General features: G+C 43.4%; 1 protein-coding gene across 4 annotated transcripts in view; it reads left to right on the top strand.

Annotated features, from left to right (window-relative positions):
* The window catches only part of LOC132823341 (serine/threonine-protein phosphatase 2A 55 kDa regulatory subunit B beta isoform), a 469634-nt gene that overhangs the window by 432346 nt on the left and 19189 nt on the right, over positions 1-18099 (top strand). For all 4 annotated transcript variants that reach the window (XM_060837051.1, XM_060837052.1, XM_060837053.1 and 1 more), the window contains exons 5-6: positions 6720-6897; positions 12512-12676. In XM_060837051.1, the coding sequence (XP_060693034.1) occupies positions 6720-6897; positions 12512-12676 (343 nt within the window). The remainder of the gene's footprint in view (positions 1-6719; positions 6898-12511; positions 12677-18099) is intronic.

The raw sequence follows: 18099 nt of genomic DNA, 5'->3' as shown, positions 1-18099 counted from the left end.
GGCCTTTCTGAATAGTAGTAAAGGGTGCAAACCATTGGTGACCTTTCCTCTCCCAACCAGCCATTCTGATGTTCACTATCACAGCACAGTGTGCCCTTGGCAAGGATTAGCTTAACGTCAGTGACCTGGAGTCAAGAGTCAATTGTGACTCAATGGTAGCATGCTGGGAGAAAAGATGGAGAACACGCCCTGATTTTGACCAATATTTATCCCTTGATCAACAATGCTGAATCAAGTCATCGAGATCTACTGCACGGAAACAGACCCTTCGATCCAACTCGTCCATGCTGACCAGATATCTTAAATTAATCTAGCCCCATTTGCCAGCACTTGGGACCATATTCCTCTAAACCCTTTCTATTTGTATACCCATCCAGCTATCATGTAAACATTGTAATGTACCATCCTTCACCACTTCGTCTGGCAGCTCATTCTGTACGTGCACCACCCTTTGCATGAAAATGTTGCCCCTTAGGTCCCTTTTAAATATTTTCACTTTCCCCCAACCCAGGGACATGATCTTGCCTATTTACCCTATCTAAACCCCTCACAATTTCATAAACCTCAGCCTCCAAAGCTCCAGGGAAAACAGTCCCAGTCTATTCAGCCTCTCCCTATACCTCAAACCCTCCAACCCTGGCAACATCCTTGTAAATCTTTTCTGAACCCTTTCAAGTTTCACAACATCCTTCCTATAGGAGGGAGACCAGAATTGCACACGGTATTCCAAAAGTGGCTTAATCAATGTCCTGTCCTGCTGCAATGTGACCTCCCAGCTCCTGTATTCAATGCTCTGACCAATAAAAGGAAAGCATACTAAATGCCTTCTTTACTATCCTATTTACCTGAGACTCCACTTTCAAGGAACTATGAACCTGCACTCCAAGGTCTATTTGTTCAGCAGCACTGCCCAGGACCTTATTAAGTGTATTAAGTCCTGCCCTGATTTGCCTTTCCAAAATGTAGCACCTCACATTTGTCTGAATTAAACTCCATCTGCCACTCCTTGGCCCATCGGCCCATCTAATCAAGATTCCGTTGTTCTCTGAGGTAACCTTCTTCGCTGTCCACCTTCAATTTTGGTGTCATCTGCAAACTTCCTAACTATACCTTCTATGTTAACATCAAATCATTTATATAAATAATGAAAAGTAGTGGACCCAGCACCGATCCTTGTGGCACTCCACTGGTCACATTCTGAAAAGCAGCTCTCCACCGCCACCTGTGACCTGGTCAATTCATTAATTGCTGGCTATGTGGTCTCCCTGAACCCAAAGCAGCCTACTTTATCTGCATTACAGCAGAGATGACCCTTATTTATTTCTCCCCCCCCCCCCTTTCTTTCTCTCCATCTCTCTTTCTCTCTCCTTTCTCTGTCTTTCTCAATCTTTGTCTCTTCTTCTGTCAGTCTCTTTCTTCCATGTCTCTTGCTCTTTCACATCTTAATAGATGGCACCAATCCAACTTCAGGCCAAATGTGGTGAATGTCCAGAATTCAAACAAAGTAGTTATCTCTGAGAGTTGCGGGGCTGAAGGTGATAGGATTGTGGAGGGATTTGAAAGAAAGAGGTGAGATCTTTAAAATTGAAGTGTTGCCAAACTGGCTGCCAGTGAGCACAGGGATGATGGCTGAACACACAGTGTAAGTTTCAACGTAAGCATTATAGGATACCTGAGTAATTTGTGACCTTTACACTGAGTACATCATTAGATATTATCTCTCAATCATTGGGAATAGTGAGATGATTGTGTTTTCTTAAGAACAATGGGAATTCCAACATTTAGTTATAAGTAGCACAATATAGACTCATACCTTTCTACTTCTTGGGTAGTAAACATGTAGAAATGCTAAAAACCTTGGAGATGCTTTCATTCATAAAGCATTCAAAATAGGAAGAGCTATGCAGGAGATAGGTTTGGAGTCAAAAGTGCACTTTCAATACTCATAATTCTTGGATCAGGATTTAGATCCTTTTTGAAGCTGGGAGGTAAAATATTGGCCTATGGCAAGTTTACAGAAAGGTCTATGAACAAGATCTCAATCAAATATACATTAGCAGATGGCTTGATTGATATTTTCTGCAGAGTAAACATTTATTGAAGAAAGACTTTGCAAATGTATGCCACCTTTCAAATATCAAGACATGTTAAAAGCACTTCATATTGTTGAAGTAATCATTGCTAATTGTTGAAATTTGTGCACAGAAAGATTTCATAAACCCTGATGAGATAGGAACCAGAAATCAGATTTTATAGCATTGGTTGAATGTTAAATATTGGTATGGACAGCAAATTTGAAATAGTGCCGGCAGATCTTTTACTTCCATTTGAGAAGACAAGTGGAGCCTCAGTTTAATGTTTGCTAATGACCATGCATTCAACCAAGGTTAGTATAAGACTAAGTAAATCGATCAGAGTATAAATACCGAGCAGATTAAGAGGAACAAATTTGAATTAAATTGTTTAAACAAGGTAGAGACAAGACTATTAAAGAGGGTATATAGATACTTCCCGGTCCTGTGACACCATCTATGAAGGAAATATCTCTAACTCGAGCTCAGGATTTCTGCAAGTGTGAGTGCTTCCTGAGTTGCACAATCCAGGGGTTGTTACTCCATGAGCAATAAGAGCTCAGGACAATAGCTAGGTATCTGTAAGGCAGAAGAGAAAGTACATGATTCTGCATGGTGTGTGCCACTCTCAAACAGCAGTGCTCCACCTACGCATTGAGCTCGAGACCACAGCACCAGAGTGTAGAGAGACAGTTGTTATAGCATGTTCCGTAGATGTGAGAGGGAATAGAGAGGCATTTCTATAACCATCATCATGAATCATCGAATCCCTACAATATGGGAACAGGCCCTTCGGCTCAAGACATCCACATCGAACCTCTACAGAGTAACCTAACCAGACCCATTCCCCTACCCTACATTTACCCCTGACTAATACACCTAGCCTACACATCCCTGAACACTGTGGGCAATTTAGCATGGCCAATTCACCTAACCTGCACATCTTTGTGATAGTGGGAGGAAGCTGGATCACCTCCAGTGAGGAAACCCATGCAGACACTAGGAGAACATGCAAACTCCATATAGACAGTTGCCTGAGGCTGGAATTGAACCCGGGTCCCTGTCACTGTGAGGCAGCTATGCTAACCACTGAGCTACCATGCTGCTCTGCATGAGTTCTGCATGGTATGCTGCCTCCCTAACGCCAGGTTGAAGAAATACACAGAAAAAGTGCAGAATCTTCTGCAGGGGCAGGGTTTGAGCCATGGTCTATTTTGGTACCAACAACATAGAGAAGACAAGAATTGAGTTTCTGCAGTTATATTTTCTGGGGCTAGGAAGGAGATTTTAAAGTAGAATCTTACAGGCAGTAATCACTAGGTTATTCCCAGTGCTGCATGCCCGTAAGAATTGAATTTGGAAGGTGTGGAAGGTCACTATGCCCTGAGGTATGATACAGAATAGAGGCCTTCAAATTCTTGGGGCATTAGAGCTAGTTCTAGGGTGGGAGGCACCTATTCAGAAGTAATAGGCTGCATCTCAACAGTATTGAGACCACTCTCCTTGTATGGAGGCTCATAAACATGCTTGGAGCGGGTTTAAGCTCAATTAGCATATGTGAAAGGGAAAGAAACGTAAAGTACATAAATTCAGATTGCTGGACAATTTTACAGAGGCTGTAGTTTTATATTACGATGAGGTGAATTAAAGAAGACTTTGAGGAATGCAGAAAAATGGTTCTGAAACTATAGCCCTACAATTACGTCAACCAGAATAGCATTTAGGTAAAAATAACAGAAGCTTCAGATACATCACATCTCTTATTTTTAGGCAAATAAATGTTGAGATGTGGACAAAAGAGACCTCAGAAAAAATGGCATATTTTAACCACTTCAGGATGTCAGTCAAAGGAAGTTAACAGTTCTCTCCAATTGTCAAAACAGAATTTCCTACTGAGATAGCCGTTTCATGGGACTGAGCTCTCAGCCATGATTTATAATGAGGACAGGTATGAGAGAACTCTTTCAGTGGAACTGAATGACTGTCTGATTAAGATGGAGGTGGCATGGGGACTGTGTGGAAAGCTGAGGGATAAAGGACCTCACAGCCTATCAACTGGAATGCCTAAACAGTTGCTTCATAGCTAATGAAGTGCAGTCACTGAGTCATAGTCCCACTTGCCTGGTCTTTTCCAAAGGTACTGTGAACTTTTCCTTTATATAGACATCTCCTTTGAAAGTTATTGTTGAATTTACTTCAGTCACAGCATAGACAATATATTCTAGATCATTGCATAACACATCGCTTCTCATTCTTTTGGCAACTCACAACCCTGACTTCTGGTAAACGACCCCGTTGAAAATTTGGGAAGGAAATGGAGCCAATTCATGCATAGTAAGATCCCACAGCAAACAAATTAACTAATGGTGGCCAATCATTCAGCCATGATTTATTTCAGGACTTGCGACATCAGTAAACATACCCCATTAGCAGAAGCATCATTTTTTTTAAAAGTCTTTGGTCTTGGTCAAGGTTAGGATGTTGCAAAAGGCACCAGGAGCACTTGCTCTGATTCTCGTAGTGCTACAGTGACATCCATCAGTGTCAACAAGACAAGGCAACCCACTGTAGTGGTTTAATATCTCCTCTAAAACGGAGCATTAGTACTTTATAAAAGTAATGGAAGGAGTGCCACAAATAGTTAGCACTTAACTGGATCTCAAAACTGATCTTCCATCAGTCAGATTGGTGTTAAAACATTGAGAGGCATATTTGAGATTAAAGGTCAAGGAAGGAATAGCAAAAAGACCGCTAATCTCTCTCTCTCTTCTCTCTTCTCTCTCTCTCTCTTTTTCCCACCCCCCCCCAAGTTCACACTAATGTGTGTCTGTAGAATCTCGCTAAATGTTTGGAGTACTGCAGCATAACTGGGTAAAACAGGTTATTTATTCAACGTAATTCATCATGTGCACTGTCTGACAGCCATGTTAAACAGATAGTACTTGATTCATTGTGCTAGGAGACCTTTGAAGTTGCATGACTAATTAGAGATGGGTCACTGGGCTTCATTCAATAATTCAGTAAGAACTCTCAGTCTTGCCAGTAGGTTCCACAGGCGAGATGGTGGTGCCCTTCCCCGACAGAGGTGACTGCCTGACTGACTGACAATCAGGTTTGCCTCACCTCAGAATGAACAGCGCAACCTGTGTCTCCGGGCATCCTGCAATATCCAGCTGTGTTGAATAATACATGACTGATTTTTGTCACGCTGCATTAGCCAGTGTGTCTTTCACAGCCTCAGCTCAGATAGGGTGCTGTCAGGACTCTGCTGTCACTCCACCCTTGGCATCTGAATGGTGACTCAGCATCTGTGGCTGAACTTTCTCTCAGAGTTAAGAGTGTGCATATGCATGCAATATCTCTCTTGCATTATCTCTCTCTCTCTCTGTCTCTGTCTCTGACTCTCTCTGACTCTCTCTCTCTCTCTCCCTCTCTCTCTCACACACACACTCGCCCACATATATGTTTGCACTCACTACTTTTGAGCTATGTGTACACACATACTCAAATGCTATACTTGCTTACATGCACACTCACTCTTCCAAGTCCAATCTTACTGCTGCAAATTCAACATGGTTAATGGCACGTTTTCGGAAGCTTACGCCCCAGATGATTAGGAAGGGCCTGATGATATGAATAGATTGCAAATACTTTTAGAGAAATTGGTCAAAATTCCAGCTTGGGTTTGTTAAAGACTTTCAATAACATCCAGGAATATTTCAGGTTAAAGTCAGTCACATTCAATAACTTTGTTTCTCGTTTTTATTTTGGAATTGCTTTGAAATAAGATGAATATTAATCATCAAGAAACTTCACCTTTGTTGAAAATGACACTGCCATGTCCAGCTCTGCCCCAATGCTTTATCACACTCCCTGGCTGAGACAAGGCTCCATACTCTCTGGTGACCCTTTCTGCTGTGCCCATTGTGTGTTCATGCGTAAGAGTTGGCAGGATTCAGCAGTACAGAGATCTTACAGATAAGCAGCCTAATCCTGCCCAAGTACTGAAGAGCCATGGGCAGAGATTGCTGAAATTGGTCAGGGATATGCTGGTGTATCAGTGATATTCCAGAGACCCAAGCTAATGCTGCGTTAGTGAAGTCTCATCACAGCAGTAGGTGGAACTTTATTTCCATTAATAAGCTAGTCTCAATATCGATGACTGTGAAACTATCACTGATTGTTGTAAGGTTTTTATGAATGCACATCAGGGAAGAAAATCTGCTGTCCTTACCCACATGTGACTCCAGGCGCAGTGATAAACAGCATGTCTCTTTTTTTTCCACTGTCTGTATCAGGATAGCTCTTCCCTATCTCCAGTGTGAAAAACAGTCACTCATAAGAACAGGGAATGCATCTACACAAGGAGGAATTGAGGAGAGTGCAATAGATGCCTTTCTTGGAAAGTTAGAGAGATATGTGAGAGAGAGAAAAGGCATAGAGTTTATGTTGATAGAGTTAAGTGAAAGGAGGCTTATGTAGAGTGCAAACTAGAACATGACCTAGATGGATTCAATGGCCCCTATCTGTACTGTACACGATGTAAAGGCAAAATTAACACAATTCAGGACTACAGTGTTGGCTGTCCTAATGTACTGTTGAGCTGTGTACTTTGTTTCTCAAACTGAGACACGTTTCTTTCCCCAGGTACCAGTGCTGAGGCCAATGGATCTGATGGTGGAGGCCAGTCCTCGTAGGGTGTTTGCCAATGCTCACACATACCACATCAACTCCATCTCCGTAAACAGCGACTATGAGACGTACATGTCAGCGGATGACTTGAGGATAAACCTCTGGCACCTGGAGATTACCAATCGAAGCTTCAGTATCCTTGAATGGAAAGCAAGTTTCATCAATAAATAATAATTTTCACATGATTGTGATTCTGATCACTGGAATATTGATGCATGATGGTCTGATAGAATAGTGGCCTTTAATTTAATCTATAATTCAAAAAAAAATTCTGATTTGCTGCCTCTCTCTGCACAGATGTTCCAACTGTCACTTAAATAATTTCACTGGTTTCCTTCAGCCAAGTATCCTTACCCCTTGTGTATCTGAATAGGGTAATTATTGACTGCTGTTAAACCATAGGAGACAGTTGGGAGGCTGGAAGAACACAGCAGGTCGGGCAGCATCAGGAGATGGAGAAGTGGAGGGTGTAATGCTTTTTCAGGACTGGGGATGGGTATAGGGGAAGTTGCAGATAAAGGGGTTTGCAGAGGCAGGGTGGTGAAGTGGGGATTGGTGAAGACAGGCAGAGGGTACAACCTGATTCGTCAGTGGGAGGAATGAATCCAGTTGGTGGTAGAGAGCTGTGGAAACGAGGGCTAGGGGCTGGGAAGGGAGTCAGCAGATGGGGAGGGAGGTTATTTGAAATTGGAGCATTCAACATTGAGTCCTCCAGGCTGTATGCTGCCCAGGTAGGGGATGAGGTGTTGTTCCTCCAGTTTGCACTGTGGTTTGTTTAGGCAATGGAGGGGCCAAGGAGAGTCATGTCGGAAAGGGAGTGGTTGGGGTAATAAAAATTGGCAGTGACTGGAAGGTCTGGTCAGCCCCTGTAGACCCAGCTGCGATACTCGTTCCCTAAGTTTACATTCGGTCTCCCTATTGTAGAGAAGTCTATACAGGGAACACCTGATGCAGTAAACTAGGTTGGAAGAGGAGGCAGGTGAACCTCTGTCTCACTTGGAAGGATTGTTTGGCTCCCTGGATAGAGGTGAGGGGAGTGTGTATCAGCAGGGTTCCTGCCCACCGAACTCATCTCGTCCTACATCAATGTCATCCTCTCTCCCTTAGTTCTGACACTTACCACCTACACCTACGATACCACCCACACCCTCTTTCTCTCCAGCAACTTCTAGCTCCCCGGCCCCCAGCGCTTTATCTTCACTACAGATGTGCAATCTTTATATATGTCCACACCCCACAAGAATGGTCTCCAGGCCCTCCGTTTCTTCCTCTCCAATAGACATCCAGTCCCCCTCCACCAATACCTTCCTCCACTTCACCAAACTGGTCCTCACCCTCAACATCTTTTCTTTTAACTCCTCCCATATCCTCCAAATCAAGGGACAGTCCCTGTTCAATACCTACACAGGCACTGTGCCCCAACTCTTCCGCCGTTAAAGCGATGACTGCATTGGCGCAATGTCCTGCACCAAGGCTGAACTGGAGCAGTTCATCGTCGTCACCCACAACTTCCACCCCATCCTGAAGTTCACATGATCCATCTCAGACATCTCCCTCCCCTTTCTTGATCTCACCATTTCCATCTCCAGCGACAGTCTCCAGACGGATGTTTGTTACAAACCTAAAGACTCTCATAACTACCTGGACTACACCTCCTCCCACCCAGTAACCTGCAAAGACTGCATCCCATTCTACCAATTTCTCCGCCTCTGCTGCATCTGCTCAGACAAGGAGACATTCTACTCGCGAGCTTCCCAGATGTCCACCTACTCTGAACAAAGTGCTTTTCCTCCCCCCATCATCTAGATAGCTCTCACTGCACCATCTCCATTCCCCATTCCACCGCTCTAACCTACTTTCCACCCCCTGTCCAAACTCAACAAAGACAGGGACACCTTGTCCTTACCTACCATCGTCCTTAAACACGTCTGCCAACTCCAACTTGACTCCACCACTAAGAACATCATCTCCTCCCCACCCCTCTCTGCTTTCTGCAAAGACCATTCCCTTTGACAATCCTTGGTTTGCACCACTCTCCCCACTGAACCCCCTGGACCCCCAGGTACTTTCCCCTATAACCGGAAAATATGTAAAGCCTGCCGATACACCACCCTCCTCACCTCTATCCAGGGCCCCAAACAGTCCTTCCAGGTGAGACAGAGGTTCACCTGCCTCTTCTTCCAACCTAGTTTACTGCATCAGATGATCCCAATGTGGTCTTCTCTACATTAGGGAGACCGAACATAAACTTAAGGAACGGCTCACCGAGCATCACAGCTGGGCTCGCAGTGGCTGACCGGACCTCCCAGTCACCGCCCCTTTCAATTCTCCTTCCCAGTCCCTCCAACATGACCATCCTTAGCCGCCTCTATCGCCACAACAAACCAAACCGCAAATTGGAGGAACAATAGCTCATCTTCTGCCTGGACAGCCTACAGCGCTGAGGACTCAGCATTGAGGTCTCCAATTTCAAATAACTTCCCTCCACGTCCCCTGACTCCCTTCCCAGCTCCTCTCTTTCCCTTCCAATGCTGCCTGCCACCAATCAGATCCAATCCTCCCACTGACCAATCAGGTTGTACCTTCTGCCTGTCTTCACCAACTCCCACCTCACCACCCTGCCCCCACCACCCCCAATATCTACAGCTCCCCCCACACCCACCCCCAGTCCTGAAAAAGGGTTACATCCGAAACATCGACTTCTGCACCTCTTGATGCTGCCTGGCCTGCTGTGTTCTTCCAGCCTTCTGCCTGCCTATTTATGGGTTCCAGTATCTGCAGATTTTTGTCTCTGTTAAACCATAGGAAGCTTCAAACCAAAGTCTGATTCAGTTCATATACAAAGGGTGGAACTTATTACTGTCCTTGCCCATAGTGTGTTTGAGAGTGTGGAGGAGTGTTCAGTCGGGTGAGAGTTTGGTGGGTGGAGACCCTGCTGCCTTCCTACTTATGCCCCAATTAAGGTCACGTCAGAAAAACCTGTGGATGATCTTCCCATCCTACTACCAGTTGAGACTTTATGTCGGCAGTCAATGCCCAGTTTAGGGTCTTACCCCACCATCATGAGTTGTTAATCCTTTGGCAGTGGGTGGGGGGGGGTTGCAGGTGGGGGTGGGCGCTCTCCACTGGGGAGCATGGCACACAATCCCAGGCCAGGCTGTGAGTGTTGCCATTTAAAAGGCAATGGGAACCTGGTTAAAGGACCTGATCTCAGGAAGGAGCTAGCTGTCTCCACCTCTGGTGGGTGTTATATGAGCAGGAGCGCTTCTTTCCTACCTGGTAATGTTGTCATTAAACAGAGCTCCTGAAGAAGCTCCTGAACTTCCTGAAGAAGGGCTTGTGCCAGAAACGTCAATTCTCCTGCTGCTTGGATGCTGTCTGACCTGCTGCACTTTTCCAGCAACACATTTTTCAGCATTAAACAGAGCTCCCCAATTCTGGGTTACCTGGTTAGCAGGTAGGAACACCGAGCCCCCAGGGTTCTTACTTCCAGGGAATGCTGTTGAATCCAGCAGGGTGCCTTGGTGGAATGTTGAGGCTCTGCTTACCTTTCCATCCAATGGGTGAGACTTCTCTCACCTCCACACCCAACCTTTCCGAACAGGAAGGATGAGCAATCAGTGAGTGGAAGAAGGTGACTTTCCTTGCACTTAGAAGGGGAATGTCTTGCCCTATCAAGGAGCCCGGTGTTAATAGAACTTGTGTTTCAACCAACTTTCTCAGTGCATGTCAGAAACCCATTTTGATGTGTCACTCTCTCCCTCCCCCATGTCAACTGTAGATGTTGAGCTGTAAGATTTAATAATCCTCATCATGTCCTAATCCTGGGACTCGCATGAGTCTATGACAGCCCATGATTGATGAGAATAATTATTGATGCTGATTCTGTGGTAACAGGTTTTGTTCTGTCTGACACCAGACCGTTTGTGTCCTGTACCAGTGAGAGGAGCAATTAAAGTCCTGATCAATAGTAAGTGGATTTACAGGACCCCATAGTACTCAGAGATGCAGCCTGATCGAACTTGCCTCAAGGGTCCATTTGCACCTCTGTTACCTTGACTGCCTTTTCCATTTGGCTCACTTTACGGGAAAGATAAATCCTGGCAAGGAACACAACCACTTTAGAGATTTATTTTTGGCCGCAATAACTTTAGCAGAATGTTGGTATTACGGGAGCTAATCAGGTGCTTCAGAGCCTACTACAGGCTGTCAAATGGTTAAGGAAAAGGTTGAATTATTTTTGCTTGAAGTTAGATCCAGAACTGACTCGGAAAATTAGATCATAGTTCAACGAGGCTTTGAGGATGAAAACCATTTTCACTTTCTTCAGCTGTTAGTTTCCATCGTATTGTGACTGTCAGTTGTAAGTGTGCATGAACGTCTTAACAGAGTGGCAAAAGAGTTAAGCAGGCTAAATATATACACCTCCTTTGCCATTTAACAGAGCTTAATGTGTTTCAATTTTGGTTCTCCTCGTCTCTGAACCACAAGTGGCCTTCACAGCCTAATTATATTGGCAATAAGTGTCTTTAATTCATACTTAGATGAAGAAGCTGGGGAGGGAGTTTGAGTGGGTCATAAATGTTGGCACAGACCTGGTAGGCTGAGTGGTCTATTGATGCGTTTTAGATTTCGTGAGGATAGCAGTTTAACTGAGGTACAAGCCCTTTACCCTCCAATTTTTGTTGCCAATTCTGTCTGAACCTGATCTGCCTCTTGACCACCTCTCATCCCCAGACTTTTACCATTGGTCAATCGACACCCTATGGGCACCTGAATAGACTTTTAATTACTCAACTGGATGATCCTTGACTGTCAATCGATCAGTCCTTTATGGCTGATGAATAATGAACAGACGTTTCAACTTGTTTTTCATAAAGCACCATCTCTTTTGAAATAAATGCGACTGTGTTTTCTTTTCTCTCTTGGATTTGCTTGACTCTTTGTTCTGGTCTTTTACACCCCTCTCTCACATGTAGAGTCTGGGTTGTTGAGCTATCTTTTTGGTGGCTAATGAGCTGATCCATGCTGGAACAATGCTCTGAGGCTGTATATTTGCCGTCAGTACTCCTGGATCTTTGGATATATTATGCTTTACTTCGGTTGAACTAACATCCACCATTTGCATTCCAACCCCCTTAAGATGCTATTATCCTTTTTAATGTATCAGGTAATTTGATAATTGGTTTCTTGGAAAAATCGCTATGGCAACAGGTGCAGAATTGTGATGCTATGAATTACGATTACTTTTGTTTAATTCATAATGTAGTTATGGGTCCTCATTAAAATAAAACGAAGTATAAAATAATCAAAGGACTGCATAATTATGAACATTTCACAATATACATAATTACAGTCTGTTGCAAAATGCAGGTCTCCTTCATTTACAGAATAAAAATGAAAGGTTCATTGTACCTTTGCATTAAAACCCATAAGTCATATGTTAGTGAGTTACATTTATTTGCTATTGATGAACATGGAAAGAAAGAGGATTCTGAATTTATATAATGTCTCTTGTGACATCAGAAAAAGCCTTACATCCGCTGATGAACTTCTTGAAGTGCAGTCACTGTTATAGTGAAGGCATTAATTTCCACACAGAAAAGTTTGAGAAATGGTGATTATCAGCTTGAAACCTATGTATCCAGGACTCAGGAGGTAAAGTATAATGTTCTATGACATGTTGGCAGTGAGGTGGTGGATGTTCCATTTCAGATTGGTTGTTTCCTTCAATCACGGTCTTCCAGATATTGTAGATATAAAGCCAGCCAACATGGAAGAGCTGACAGAGGTGATTACAGCAGCAGAATTCCATCCGCACCAGTGTAACATGTTTGTGTATAGTAGCAGTAAAGGAACGATTCGGCTGTGTGACATGCGGGCATCAGCGCTATGTGATAAACACTCCAAACGTAAGTACCCACCTCATTTTGCCACTGTGCCACTCGCTGACAGTTTTGGTCACATGCCATAGTCTTCCTTGTGGTAGATTTGAAGAGTGGGCACTGGGAGATGGATACCATGATTCCACCTCCCCCAGACAGGAGAGCTGTAAATGCCCATGACACAACTCCTGAGGACCTGCCAAGTGGAGACCAGGAGTTAGGTACAGAGAGAGAATGTATCACAGGATCAGTAGTTGCACTGTGGGGAAACTGGTAAAGCAGCAATGCCAATAGACCAGTAACCATGAGGCCCAATGCTCTGGAGATGAGTTCAAATCCCATAACTGAAGTGTGTAAAAATTGAACTGAGTTGCTGAATAATAATAATTTTCAAAAATTAGTCTCAATAATGATGACCGTGAAGCTATCCTCAAATGTTCTAAAAGCCACTGGTTCACTGATGTCCTTTAAGGAGGAAGTCTGCCATCTGAAACCAGTCTGGCCTACCTGTGACTCCAGACCCACAGCAATGTGGCATAGCAAGCCACCCAATTCTGGGCAGTTGCCACTTGCCAATAATTAGAGATAGCAACAAATGTTGATCTTGCCAGCAGGAACCACATCCCCTGTGAAAAAATAAAAAGAAAAGGAAAGGAGAAAAGGAGTAGCAATGAAGCTGGAAACACACACAAAAGAAAATGGTGGAAATACTCAGGTGACATCTGGTAAAGAAACGCAGTTATGGTTTCAAGTCAATTACTAATCATCAGAGCTGGAAAAAGTGAGAAATGTAACAGATTATAAGCAAGTCCAAAGAGAAGGGCTAGGAGAAAGAACAGTAAGAAAGTTCTGTAAATAGGGTTGTAGGCAGGAGAAATTAAATGATAGAAGTGATAAAGGTGCAAGGTTTAAAGTGTATAATAATGGAACCCATGACTTGCAGGTGTCGGTGTTGGACTGGGGTGGACAAAGTTAAAAATCAAACAACAGCAGGTTATAGTCCAACAGGTTTATTTGGAAGCACTGGCTTTCGGAGCACTGCTCCTTTATCAGGTGATTCATCAGACATTGGACTATAACCTGGTGTTGTGTGGTTTTTAATAATGGAAGCAGTAGTGCAGAAACATGTCCAGAGGAACTACAAGCCAGGTCTCGAGGAAAACAACGACACAACCATTATCCTAAAACCCCTGCTACCCAATAAATTGGGAGCATTGGTTATTATCTGAAACCAATGAAAGAAAATGTTGGAGAAACTCAGCAGGTCTGGCAGCATCTGTGGAAAGAGAAACAGTGTTGAAGTGTTGGGTTCTGTATGACTCGCCTTCACATGATCTGAACTTGAACTGTGTGTTGAGGTCATACATCTGGCAAGAGTCTAACTGAAGGACAAGGCTTGTTCCCTGAGCATTGACCATTTGCTGCATTCAATAGCACCCTTCCACAGGCAATGCAGAATCTGAGATAGCCTTGCTCCAATCTTCGGTGCATGGCCTTTCTTTTGCTGGTGAGCGGGAGGAGAGCACTAAATCTCAGGTCCTTCATACAGGCAGGACAGACCCAACAGTTGTGGCAGCATACTAGTATACAGTGTGCAGAATCCCTAAAGTGTGGAAACAGGCTATTTGGCCCATCAAGTCCAAGTTGATTGTCAAACAACATACTATCCAGACCCAGACCCTCCACCCTAAATTCTGTAATGCTGCATTTCCCATAGCCAATCCAATTTAGCGGCACATCTTTGGACTGTGGGAAGGACCTAGAGCACCCGGTGAAAACCTACCCAGAAACAGGGAGAATGTGCAAAGTTCACCCAGTCGCCCAAGGGTGGAATCAAAACTGGGTCCCGCACTACGAGGCAGCAGTGCTAACCACTGAGAGTTGCACTGGAAGACCTCAACATTGACTCTGTACACCATGAAGTCTCACGGCATTAAGTCAAACTAGGCAAGGAAACCATCTGCTGATTGTCAACTAACACCAACTCTTGACTGATGAATCAGTGCTCCTCGCTGTTGAGTAACATTTGGAGGAAGCGTTGAGGGTGACACTGTGCTTTGGGTGGAGGATTTCAGTACCCATTCCCAAGACACTCAGCAGCAGGACTGCTGATTGAGCTGGTTAAGTCCTAAAGGATGTTGCAACTAGATTGGCTTTGCTGCAGGTAGTCAGAGAACCAACAAGAAGGATAAACATATTTGACCTCGTTCTCACTAATTTAGCCTGCCACAAAGGCATCTGTCCAGAACAGTATTGGCAAAAGTGACGGCCGTGCACTCTTACTGGAGAATGAGTTCTGTTTTCACATTGTTGAATGGTACTGTTGCTGTGCTAAATGGGATAGACTTTGAACAAATCTGACAACACAAGACTGAGCATCCATGAGGTGCTGTGGGGCATCAGCAGCAGCAGAATCATATTCCAACACAATCTGAAACTTCATGGTCCAATATATCCCCTACTCTACTATTACCATCAAACCAAGGGATCAAGCTGGTTCAATGGAGAGTGTAGGAGCTGCAGCAGCTGGTGAAGCTAAAAAGCAAGACTGCTGTCGTGCCACACAGCATAAGCAGCAAGTGATAGATAGAGCTAAGTGATTCCACAATCAGCAGATCAAATCTAAGCTCTACAGTCCTGCCACATCCAATCGTGAATGGTATGGACAATTAAATAACTCATTGAAGGAGGAGGTTCTACAAATACCCCCATCCTCAATGACGGAAAAGCCCAACACATCAGCGCAAAAGATAAGGTTGAAGCTTTTGCAGCAATCTTCAGTCACAAGTGCCAATCTAACTCAGCCTCTTCCAGTGGAACCCAATATCACACAGGTCAGTCTTCAGCCAATTCAGTTCACTCCATCTGATGTCACGAAACTGCTGAAGGCATTGGACACTGCAAAGCCCATGGGCCCAACAACATTCTGGCAATAATACTGAAGATGTGTGCTCCAGAACTTGACACTCCTCTAGCCAAGTTGTTCCATTAAGCTATAAAACCCATATGGAAATAAGAGTTTGTTAGTAATCTTAACAACATAGAACTTGGACATGTGGTTTTCCTTCACAATGTATCACACAAGACACTTGCTAATAAGATGAAGACCCAGGCAGAAGAGAGAGAGGCATGATGGATAGGAAGTTGGTTGAAACACAGAAGAAAATACTGATTAAAAATATGTTTTTGGGAATGTAGGGATGTGAACAACAATATCCTCACAGTTGGCTTGGTGTTGGCTTAAACCAAACAGATCCAAAAATCCTTGGTTGGACAATAGTTTGCATTGGTATTAATTCGGCTTGTCAGGGCAGTGAACAGATTGCTGCAGTTGCCTCAATAACTGCAACTAGAAGGGAAAAGTAATAACCATGGCCATGTTTATGTGAGATTCTGTGTCTGTGAGAACTTCATGGAGAGTATGAGATTCTGCAGCCTCTTCCATGGTGAACCAGCTAACTGACAGCGAGTTTCACCCACAGTCATGGTGTTTTAGTGTGCGACAGCGGGCTACCTTAGGTGCAGCATCAGCCTTCAGACTAAATAAAAGAGAACCTTCACAGCCAGCACAAGCGAGTTGGGCCAAATGGCCTCCATCTTTTGCTGTATAATTCTGTGGTTCTATGAAATGTGCATGGTTCTCGGTCTTGGTTACACAGGTGTTAACCAGAATGGATAGATGTGGCCTTGAGGGCTAAGACCAAGAATGTTTCACTTAGATGTTGTGATACAATAAGTCACCAGATCTTTGAATCCAATCATTCATAAAAGTACATACAGCATCTCAGAAATCTAATCCACTTGCTTCTCAGAGATTTGTACTAATTCCTCTATTACTTGTTTTCTGAGTTATGCTCCCTCTAGTTCCCCAGCAACCTGCTGTTAGTTCCAAGTTTAATTCTTTAACCTCCTTTCCTCATGCAATTGACAGGTTTTTCACAACTTGCCTTTGCCTAGTCACCACTGCTACGCTATATACTCCTTTAGAATGTTGACAGCACTTGTGCTATAGACCTTAGCTCTTTCACTTTGCATTCTTAACGTATTATTTTCTAAAGCCTGTAATATAAGTTCTGTGAATCTGCCTTGCATTGCGACAAATTCTCTGGATTTTATAGTATACAATTAATAAAGTGCTACAGAGGAATTTCCTAGTTCATGGTATTCTGTAAATGTCCTGTCTATCTTCGTTATTCTGTCTCATCCGTAATCCCCTTCCCACTGTTCCACCCCCTTCATCTCAGCTGGATTCGGTTCCTGTGGCCTATCTATCATTCACTGTCCATCATTGCTTTCTATGTGAATGCTTCATCACATTATGATTGTGATATTTGTTAAGGATCTGATAAGCAATGTGCATCATTCAAACCTGTCAGATGAAGGATGTTATTAAGAGATTGGATCAGAACACTGGTGTTTCATCACTCACATCCAGCAGAGATATGTGTGTACGGAAAATACACTGCTTTATATCAATATTGTGTTGCAGGACTAAGTATCATACTTAAAGGATTTATGTGCCAGATGAAATGCTTGGAATGCATTATACAATGAGAGAGCTTTGAACCTGCTATGGTGGATCATTTTTCTAGGTGGATTTTAAAAATTGCATATTTTTTTCAGAGCATTTGGCAACAGAATTAAAGGTGAGATGAACATTTTCTTTAAATGGTGAATTATGGTCAGACTGTAAAGGTGGTAGAATCAGATTTGACAATAATTTTCTGAAGGGAATTAAGTAAGTACTTGAAAGGGAGAATTTTTTCAGTCTTTGGGGAAATAGCAGGGGGGGGTGAGACTAATTGCACAGCTCTTTCAAAGTGTTGCTGCTGGCACAATGAGTCAAATGGCCTCCTCCTGTGTTGTATCATACTATGATTCTATTATACAACTGCAAGAGAGTAAAAATCAAATAAATTGAATCATCTAGGAGGGCAATTCTTTTCAACTGGAACTAAGATGGAAACTGAAGAACAGAAACAGATCAAATGCAATCAAAATGAAATTTTAAAAGGGAATAACAGCAAAAAAATGCTGGAAAATTCCATGGGTCAGGCAGCATCTGAGAGAGAGAAGCAGAGTTAAAGTTTCGGATCAGCGACCTGAGTGGAGAAAAATCCATGTATAACTGAGGTGGCAACACTGTGGAAAACTAGTTGCTTCAAGTCTAAAGGAGAAGAAATAAAGCTTTTCAGAGAGCAGTGTAAGAGCTATCAGCTGTCATCTTAGACACAATGCAGGGAATTGGGTGTTCTAAGTCATTACGGAAATGAATGAAAATAACCGCATAATAAGAAACTGAGCATTGTAAAATTGAAGAAATAATTCAGGAATGAGGTGAGAAGGAAATGGTCTTAATTGTCATTTGTTACTGTGGTGTTAAGGAAAATTAACCCCAAAACTTACCACTTACGTCTTTTAGGTTTTCATGACACCTCAAAGTATTTCAC

This window comes from Hemiscyllium ocellatum, chromosome 16 (genome assembly GCF_020745735.1).
Source record: "Hemiscyllium ocellatum isolate sHemOce1 chromosome 16, sHemOce1.pat.X.cur, whole genome shotgun sequence".
In the NCBI taxonomy this organism is placed as follows: Eukaryota; Metazoa; Chordata; class Chondrichthyes; order Orectolobiformes; family Hemiscylliidae; genus Hemiscyllium; species Hemiscyllium ocellatum.
This window is presented reverse-complemented; position numbering and strand designations above follow the sequence as displayed.